At 47.4% G+C, this 10,154-nt stretch overlaps 1 protein-coding gene across 1 annotated transcript; it reads right to left on the bottom strand.

Moving 5' to 3' along the window:
• Positions 1 to 2,510: 2,510 nt before the first annotated feature.
• On the bottom strand, positions 2,511 to 6,645 carry RCVRN (recoverin). Its single transcript, XM_006863424.1, has 3 exons — positions 6,265 to 6,645; positions 4,886 to 5,000; positions 2,511 to 2,626 (listed from the first exon to the last, which is right to left on the bottom strand). The coding sequence occupies exons 1-3, from the start codon at positions 6,643 to 6,645 to the stop codon at positions 2,511 to 2,513; spliced, it is 612 nt and encodes a 203-aa protein (XP_006863486.1).
• Positions 6,646 to 10,154: the final 3,509 nt, after the last annotated feature.

The following is a 10,154-nucleotide window of genomic DNA, read 5'->3' on the forward strand; positions in this document are numbered from 1 at the left end:
GGTCAGCAGTTCGAAACTACCAGCTGTTCCGCGGGAGAAAGATGAGGCTTTCTGCTCCCGTAAAGATTTACAGCCTCGGAAATCCTGTACAGGGTCGCTATGAGTCGGAACCGACTCCACAGCACATAACAACAACAATATGAGTATGACTTTAATGTCCAATCACCAGTTTCCTGCCTTTAAAGCTGCCCGAGAGATTCCAAGATGCCGTTGTTTGTTGTTATGCTACACCTCAGGACTTCAGCCTATTTTACTTTTAAACTCTCTTTCCCTCACTACAGCCCTCTCTTTCTCTTTCCCGTGTTAAAAAACGAACAAAAAAACAAACAAGAAAAGTTCAAGGCCCGCTCTTGGGCTGAGTATCTGTCGGCCATTTGGTTTTAAGTGGAAACTGTCTTTTTAAATTTCAAGGAGATCTGCGCACATGCGTAGTAGAACCCTCCGAGGGTGCGGCTGGGTTGTCCACTAGCTCAGACACCCCTATAGTTACCAGAATGGAAGTACGCAGACAGCCAGGGACCAGCGAACAGATACTAAAAAAAAAGACAAGAAAAGAATGTCCACACCTCTATCTCTGCAGCTTTGCCAGGCGTCCGTGGCTGCTCTGATCCTTTCCCCGCTTGGCCCCACTCAAAATGGCGGCTCCTGGAGGAGCTGAGCGTCCTGAACCAGAAAGCCATGGATTTCTTGCTTCTGCCACAAACTTCCCAGCTGTAAGTCTTCCAACCTTCTAAATATTCCTTTATATGTGGTTCAGAGTTCTGGGACCATCCCCTGAGCCTGTTTGGTCCTGTATTCTGTGTTGTTGCCGGCAGAGCTCCCTCACTGTACTTCCAAAGGCTATAATCTTTGTTGGAGCAAAAAGTCTAATCTTTCTGTTGCAGAGGGGTTGGGCTGGTGGATTTGAATTGCTGACCTTGTGGCTAGCAGCCCAATGCATAATGCCTCTATCAATGCAATTATGCCTACAGAATGTCTGGAATGATGCCTGGCCGTAGGAAAGGTTCCTTCACTAAGTGTTAGGGTTATTCTCGTAATCTGGGGCGGTGATGGAAATGTCATTGCAGCTGCTAAAGTTCCAGGGTGGGGGTTAGGATACCCCCGCCTCAGGAGTTGCATAGCTGCCAAGGGTCCAGGGCATCTAGTTTTCTGCCTTCAATTTGGGACTTAAGGCTGGAGAATCAATAGGCCTTCATAGCAGTGAAGATCAGCCATGGGTGTTCCTTAGTGTCCTGGGCCCTGGAGCTCTGAGGAGGCATGTGGGCCAGTGGTAGCCTTGGCCTTGAGCAAACTGCTTCCTGCCTCTGGGCCTCCCGTTCCTCACCTCTGAAGTTCAGGGTCTCAGGCATGCCTCTGGCTCAATCTTCTCTGGCCATCCCACCCACAGGTCAGCGTGTTATCTCCCAGTGAAACCAGCAACTTCACTTAGGTCTCCCATCTCAGAAATTAGATAAATGCCCTCACTATTCACCAGTGCCTGAGTTAGAAACACTCACGATGCTCCCTCCTCCTCCCCCACAGCCAGTAGGTGGGTTTCGCCTCCCGACTATCTCCTGAGAGGTCTCTTCCTGCATCCCACTGACACTTCCCTGGCTCAGGTCAAGTGAGAAACTGCAAAGTTCTATTGCCAGACATTTCGCCTCTAGAGGATTCCCTTACCAACACAACCCTCCTCCTCTAGCCCCCACAATGGTACCCACCACCCCCATGGTAAAGACCCCATTGCATACTATGGACCAGAAAGGTGGTTTAGCCTAGTCTGCCCCCTGCCTACCTTTAGACTTGGCTCACACTTTGCACTCTCTCTCCTTCTCTGCTCTCCCAGAACACTGACCTTCTCATAACTGATTCTTGAAATGCTCCTTCCTGTCTCCCTCTCAGTGTTGGCTGCTCTCTGAACCACAACACTTGCCCACCTCTATCCTTCCTCCACCATGGTCCTCTCTCTCATTTGGGTTTTAATTGCCATGTCTCTTCATTAGGAAATGTCTGTCCCCATCCGCCCATTGCATCTTCCTACAATGTTTGCAGGTCTCCCTGGTAACCCCAGCCATGCCTCATGACTGCTTTAAGGCTGTGAGCTCTGAGAAGGTGGTACCATTTCTGTCTTGTGTCCCCCAGCTTCGTGGCCTACAACTGCCATTGCAAAATATCTTTGTCTTTAAGGTCCAGCAAACAGAAACAATTTCTTTTTCTAATTCAAGAACCACCCGTCAAGCTGTATACCAGCTTCTTTTGCTTTTATTGGAACCTGCTTACCCAGCATCCCACAAAAGAACTTACACTGGGAGACACTTTGTGCCAGATGACCTGACACTGGGATTAAGACGTAGGCTGGCGTGGCAGGGGGTGGGGAGACAGAGGGAAGAAGGGAACGTGGAGGAAGATGCTGCTGTGTGTCAGAAAACTGTGCTGTGGGTTTGGAGGCCTCTCTCAGCCTCTGGAGAGACAGAATGTTCGCGCACGCTTGGTAGGTCTGGGGAGGGTGGTCGAGAGCTGCAGAGTTGACGTCAGGGTTTCTTTTCATTGAACCTTTCCTTCACTTTTTGAGGCTCAAACTGGATCAGTCGCAGAATTTCTTCATTGGCCAGGGTCCCCTCAATGAACTCCTTCTCTGTAAGTTTATCTGTGCATGAGGAGGAAAAAAACCCAATAACGCAGATTGTTTCAAAATGTGATCAAGCTGGTACCCAATCAGTACACCCAGTACAGATTGATGTAACTGTTATGAAAAGAATGATACTCACTGTCCCACCCTGAGAGGACCCCCCCCCATCCTGCCCCAGCACCCACTCTTCCCCAGGACAATTGAGTCAGCAAAAACAATGCTAAAGCCTGGCACCCCCAGGGATGCCTGCTGGTGTTAGCTGCCTCTCTGACTGGTGGATGCTCTGCCTTGTTGGGTCTTCAGTTCTAGGTGACTGATTACAGCAAAGCACACTAGGCCCACCGTGTCAGCTGAGAAGCAGGGGACAAAGTCCATCCTAGGAGTGAGGCCATGAGAGAGGAGGGGTCCAGCAGGGAGAAACCTGCCGTGGCTTCTGGCTGACACCCCTACCCCAATCCACTTCTCCTACTTGAGGTCAAGACTAAGAGAGAGCCTTGTCCCAGCTAGGCACTGCTTGTCAGGGAGTTTTCAGCAGGCTGGTTGCTGGCATGTCGGACCTGATGCATGGCAACCCCATGCACCACAGGATTTTCATTGACTGAAGTTTAGAAGGAAATCAATCACCAGGCCTTTCTTCCTAGTCTATCTTAGTCTAGAAGCTCCACCAAAGCTTGCTCAGCATCAAGTAGCTCACGAGCCTCCATTGATAGATGGGTGCTACACTGGCTGAAAATTGAACTTGGGTCCCATATGTGGAATGCTGGGATTCTACCACTCAACTACCAATGCCTCTTTTACCAGGTTGTTGTTGTTGTTGTTAAGTGCCATGGAGTCGGTTCCGACCCATAGTGACCCTGCACAGGGTTTCCAAGGCTGTAAATCTTTACGGGAGCAGAACGCCACATCTTTCTCCCGTGGAACCACTGGAAGTTTCTAACTGCTGACCTTGTGTTTCGCAGCCCGATTCATAACCACTACACTACCAGAGCTCCTAGGCTACTCTATACAGTTCAGTCCAAAGAAATGCAAATTATTGAGCTCTTATGCTGTGCTATACCCTGCTATATGACTTGTGTCTGAGGATGTTGTGAGGGTCGAGGGTGACATAGAAGAGAAAGTTCTTGTCCCCCAGGAGACTCTTGGTCTCCTGGGAGAGGTGGTTTCATATAGGAAGAAGCAAGTACTGCTTTCTCCTCACAGTTGCATTCTTATGTTGTTGTTATGTGCTGTGGAGTCGGTTCCGACTCATAGTGACCCCGTACAGGGTTTCCGAGACTGTAAGTCTTTAGGGGAGCAGAACGCCTCATCTTTCTCCCACGAAACAGCTGGTAGTTTCGAACTGCTGACCTTGTGGTTTGCAGCCCAATTTGTAACCACTACGCTACCAGAGCTCCTGCATTTTATAGTGCCTAGTATAGAGTGGTGGTGGTGGGAAGCTGGGGAGTCATTTCCGACTCATAGTGACCCTGTATACAGTTTCCGAGGCTGTAAATCTTTATGGGAGCAGAACACCTCATGTTTCTCCCATGGGATGACTGGTAGATTCAAACTCCTGACCTTGAGGTTAGCAGCCCAGTCTGTAAGCCACTACTCTACCAGGGCTCCTTTAATACATAGTTGTTGTTGTTAAGTGCCATCAAGTTGGTTCCAACTCATAGCAACCCTGTTCCAACTCATAGCAACCCTAGGTTTCCTAGGAGCAGCTGGTGGGTTTGAACTGCCGACCTTGTGTTTCACAGTCCAGTGTTGATCCTACAGCACCAAACCAGAAGGCCTTAGTATATAATTGTTGTTAAGTGCTGTTGAGTCAATTTCGATTCATAGCAACCCTGTATAAGGTTTCTGAGGAGCAGCTGATGAGATTGAACCACCAACCTTATAGTTCAAACTGACCCTGCAGTACAGCGTATTAACCCACAGCGTCACACCAGTACATAGTAACTGGTCAAAATAGCTTTGCTGAACTAAACAGGAATCCCATTGGCATATATCCTGGATCTTTTAATCACCTGTTTGGCCTGATAACCTTGAAGTCAGAAGTTTGAAACTACCAGCTGTTCCATGGGAGAAAGATGAGGCTTTCTGCTCCCATAAAGATTTACAGTCTCAGAAACACTACACAGGGTTGCTATGAGTCAGAACCGACTCCACGGCACATAACCACCATCACCACTGATCCTCCCTCCACCTTCCTTCCAGGGTGGCAGCAGACATCGGAAAGGGTCTTTAGGAAACAGCTCGTGACTGTAAAACCAAAAACTACAGAGGAAGAGATACCATCATCATCTTTCTTTCCAAAGAATCCCCAGATCTTCTTGACTCGCTTTTCTGGTGTGTTTTCATCATCTGGAAGATGCTTTGCATCTTCAGGGTTGATCATTTTGAAAATAGCCTGTACCAAATTGAAAGCATGGATATGTTAGAAGGAGCAGGCAGGACTGGAAAGCCTGAGAAAACCTCCCTGAGGGGCTCTGGGTTACCTCCATCAATGACTCCCGCAGGGGCCATTGTTGTTGTTAAGTGCTGTTGAGTCAGTTTTGACTCATAGCGACCCTGTATAGAGTTTCCGAGGCGCTTGATTCACTGACCTTGCAGTCCAGAGTATTAACCTGCCACATCAGGACTCTGAAATGGTTTAGCATACACGTGTCTAGCCCCCGGCCTGTCCTGCTGAATCAAAATCCCAGAGACTTGGGCTTGGGCATCGGTATTTTCACAAGATCCTCAGAAGTGCCAGGGAATGTGCAGAAGGGTTAATGTAAACTCTCACTTCTCATTTTGTATCTTTCTGTACTGGGCTAGATATCACTTTGAGGACTAAGGTATGCCTGACCCAAACACATGGCATTTTCATATGTATGTGAAAGCTGTAGAATGAATAAGGAAGACTGGAGAAGAATGGATGCATTTGAATTATGGGTTGGTAAAGGAGACTGACTAGACCATGGATTGTCAGAAGAATGAACAAGTCAGAATTGGAAGAAATATACCAGAATGCTTGCTCCTTAAAGGGGAGAATGGAGAGACTTCGTCTCATGTATGTTGGACATGTTGTGAGAAGGACAAAAGGCCCAGAGGGAGGAAGAAATGGGAATAATGGGCTATACCCAGCTTCTTCTTTGCTTATCTTTAGAAAGATAATCAAGATACGGAAATGTGCCCAGCCTGTATTTTGTTGTTGTTAAGTGCTGTCGAGTCGTTTTTGACTCATAGTGACCCTGTATAGGGTTTCCATGGAACTGCTGGTGAGTTTGAACTGCCAACCTTGAGGTTAGCAGCGTAGTGTTATCCTATGGGGACACACCAGGACTCTAGGCCAAGCTATGTTGTTAAGTGCCGTTGAGTTTTTTCCGACTCGTAGTGACCCTGTACAGGGTTTCCGAGGAGTGGCTGGTGACTTTGAGCCGCCAACCTTGCAGTCCAGTACTTAGCCCCAGCACCGCACCAGGACTCCCTAGTGTTAGTCTATTAAAGACCCTTCCTCGTCAGGTGGTCAGAATCCTAAAGGCACAAAGTCCGCATCCCCTAGTCCACCCTCCACACCCGGCCTGGCCTCTCTGAAGCTCTAGCCCTTTCTGGGCAGCAGTAGCCAGGAGCCTGAAGCCCGTGACCCCAGCCCCCCACTCAAGCCAGGAAGGGCGGGGGCTGATACTGACCATGACGATCTCATACACTTCGCTTTTGCTGATAGAGCCGTCGCCATCCACATCGTACAGCAAGAAGGCCCACTCTAGCTTCTGGTTGGTCTTGCCCATGGTGGTCATGTGTAGGGCAATGACATACTCCTTAAAGTCCAGGGTACCATCGTTGTTGGTGTCGAAGCTGCGGAACACATGCTGGGCGTAGGTCTTGGGATCAGCGTCGGGGAAGAACTTGGAGTAGACACTCTCAAACTCCTGCCGTGTGATGCGGCCGCTGGGGTATCCGTGGAGGAAGGACTGGTACCAGGCACACAGCTCGTCCTCTGTGAACTTGGTGGTCAGCTGCAGCTCCTTCAGGATGTCTTTGGACAAGGCCCCGCTCTTGCTGTTTCCCATTGATGAGGCCAAGTGGGTACCAGCCGGTGGTCACTGCTGGGTGTATGGATGAGATGTGGTCTCCTCGTTGCTGGGCTCAGTGCTACTGGGCCACAAAGACATGGGAGATTAGGAGGATTTGTGGCCAGTTCTGTCTGGTACTTGGAGGGAGGAGGGAGTCTGCAGCTTTGGGGATGTGGCAAACTCCCAGAACCCTCTCAGGATTAGAATAAAGAGCTGAGAGCAGCAATGAAATGATCTTGGTCCCTGAGGAGAATGCTGGGAGGACAGGACCTTCAGAGTGAATCATGTGTGCGTAGTAGAACTGCTCCACAGAGTCTTCAAGGCTGAACTTTCACAACAAACTTTCTTATGAGGCACTTCTGGGTGAGTTTGAACCACCCAGCTTTTACTTTGTAGTCAAATACTTAACCATTTGTCCCACTCAGGGACTCCTCGGAGCTGGAACCATGTGCTAAGGTCTTTCCTTGGTTCCATGTGTGCTAAGGTCTTTCCCTCATCTGTCTCTCCAGCACCCCAGCGTATGCTGAGTTCTCTAAGAGCAACACTTCTCTCTGCCCTTCGGATGCACTCCCTGGGAGCTCCTGAGTAGGGAAGCATCTTCTAGCAAACCATTTAATGGAAGGGGGAGACATACAGACACTCAGCTTTGCCTCTTCCCAGCTAAGTGACCCCAAGCACCTTTCTTATATTTGTCTTACTGGCTGGTAGCTTTAGTCTTTCTTTTTGGTTGTTGTAAATATTAATATATGTATATGTATATATGTGTATATATATGTGTGTTATTAGGTACTATCAAGTCGCTTGCACTCATAGCAACCTTATGCACAACAGAATAAAACACTGCCCGGTCCTCCACCATCTTCATAATCCTAGTTAAACTTGAACCCATTGCTACTGCCGCTGTGTCAATTCATCTTGTTGGGGGGATCTTCCTCTTTTTTGCTCACCCTCCACTTTGCCAAGCCTGATGTCCTTCTCCAGGGACTGGTCCCTCCTATTAACATGCCTGAAGTATGAAAGATGAAGTGTCACCATCCTGGCTTCTAAAGGAGCATTCTGGCTGTACTTCTCCCGACACAGATTTGTTTGTTCTTCTGGAAGTCCACGACATATATACAAATTTATATATATGTGTAACATAACATTTGCCTATTCAACATTTCCATGTGTACAAGACAACGACACCAATTACATCGATCATGTTGTACAACTACCACCAATGCAAACACATTTCGCTCTTTCTCTCTCTTTGCTTGGGATGTTCTTCTCCTAACCCTTCACCTGCTTTGAAATTTTACTTAACTGTCTCCTTCCCAACAAGGCCTATACTGACCATTCTATTATACTACATTAGCACACACCTAACCCCAAAACCCTAATGCCAAGAGTCCTGGTGTGGTGCTGTGGGTTAATCCTCTGGACTGCAAACTCGGTTTGAAATGCAAGGTCAGCGGTTCAGACTCACACCAGCTGCTCCTTGGAAACCCTATACAGGGTCGCTATGGTTGGAACTGACTCGATGGCACTTCACAACAACAACAATCACCCTAACCTTAACCATGATCAGACCCCTTGTTATTTCTTCTGTTTTCCTGTCTTGCAAGTATATCTTCCAACTTACTATTAATTTGTTCTGTCTGTTGTTATATCCCCTCACCAGAATAAAAGCTTTATGAAGGCAGGGCATTTATTAGTTTTGCTTTCTAATGCAAGCAGTTACCACACGTAGCTCTTAAGTGAGAGGTTGGAGGCTTGAGTCCCCCTAAAGTGCCTTGGAAGAAAGACCTGGTGATCTGCTTCTTTACAAATCAGCCATTGAAAACCTATGAAGAACAGCACTGCCTCATGGGGTTTGACACACATGAGGTCCCCATGAATCGAGTTGACTTCACGGCAGCTGACCATGCTTGTTGCAATAATAGCTCCAGGGCTGGAATAGTATCTGGCTTCAGAAAGTTCCTGGAAAATTGGAATGGAATGATAATGGCATTTTCCCGTGAACTTTTTAAAGCCCCCCTCGTATTTCTTCAATTTGTTGTTACTATGAGCCTCAAACGAGTTCATATGTATAAAACAATTTGAAGAAGGCAGAAGGCCTGGTATGTACTAAGCGCTAAATACATGTTAGTTTTTGTTATTATTCATTTGTACAAAAACAGACTGCCCACTGGGGCCATCAGGTGGAGTGAGTGTGTGAACAGTGGATGGTTGGAGCAGGCAATGGGAACACAAGGCCCACGCTACACGTACAAGAAACTACCAGTATCCAGTTCTATTGGGCTTTGACCCACTGTTAGGCATTTGATCATTGAAGAGAAATCCAGAGACCATATTGTTCTATACAATTTCCACATTCTTACACTTTAGGAATGAATACAAAAAATTTTAAAGTACCGTGTAGACCAAATATATATCCATGACTCCGTTTCAGTCCACCAGCAACTAAGCACATAGACTGGTTCTAGTAGACAGACAGGAGCCCTGGTGTGGCACTGTGGGTTAATACGCTGGACTGCAAAGTCGGTTTGAACCTCAAGGTTGGCACTTCAAGCCCACCAGTCACTTAGTAGACAGCAAATAGATATATAGTGAATGACAAGAGAGAAAGTTTTTGAGTGAAGGCTTCATTATCACTGAACTCAATGCTTTTATACCAAACTAAGTACCAAGCCCACTGCCGCTGAGTCAGTTAGAATGCCTAGCAAGGATATAGGACAGAGGGTTTCAGAAGAACTTCACAGGGGCAACAACCTCGTCTTTCTCCAATGGAGCAACTGGTGAGTTTGAATTGCTAACCTTGTGGTTAGCCACCCGATGCTTCAGCAGGTATGGTGGTGGTGGTGGTGTGCTGTGGAGTCGATTCCAACTCATAGTGATCCTGTATAGGGTTTCCAAGGCTGTAAATTTTTACAGGAGCAGAAAGCCTCATTTTGCGCCCACAGAACAGCTGGTAGGTTCGAACTGCTGACCTTGCAGTTAGCACAACGTGCAACCCACTGCGCTACCAAGGCTCCTTTCAGTGGGTATAGGACTCAAGAAAGAGCCCAGTGTTTCCATACCTGAGTTCTCATCACACAAAGGAAGGGCCAGCTGTGATCCTGACTTAGCTGCTGGATGTGGGTTGATGCTGGTGCCAGGAGGTGCATGTGGAACCTCAGAAGTTCTATCTTTTTTTTTTTTTTAAGGTTTTTATTGTGGATTGAATGAAAGTTTACAGGGCATAGCATCAGTTTTACATTCAACAAATCATACACCTTGTTTCATTACAATGATTATACTCCCCTCCATGTACCATCAGTTAACAGTATTTCTCTCTTTCCACTTTAGCTTTTTAAAAATCAAACAAACAAAAAAACCCACTCAGGCATATATAATAATTTACATCACCAAAGGGCACATTCTGCAAGTCTGCTCCTAGCCACCAGCTCTCTTCTTAGTCCATGAATCTAGAGTCCTCAGCCGCTCCCCCTCTCCATGCCTCTATCTCTGCCTCCATCTCTGGCACT

The sequence above is a fragment of the Chrysochloris asiatica genome, unplaced genomic scaffold, assembly GCF_000296735.1.
Source record: "Chrysochloris asiatica unplaced genomic scaffold, ChrAsi1.0 scaffold00054, whole genome shotgun sequence".
NCBI lineage: Eukaryota > Metazoa > Chordata > Mammalia > Afrosoricida > Chrysochloridae > Chrysochloris > Chrysochloris asiatica.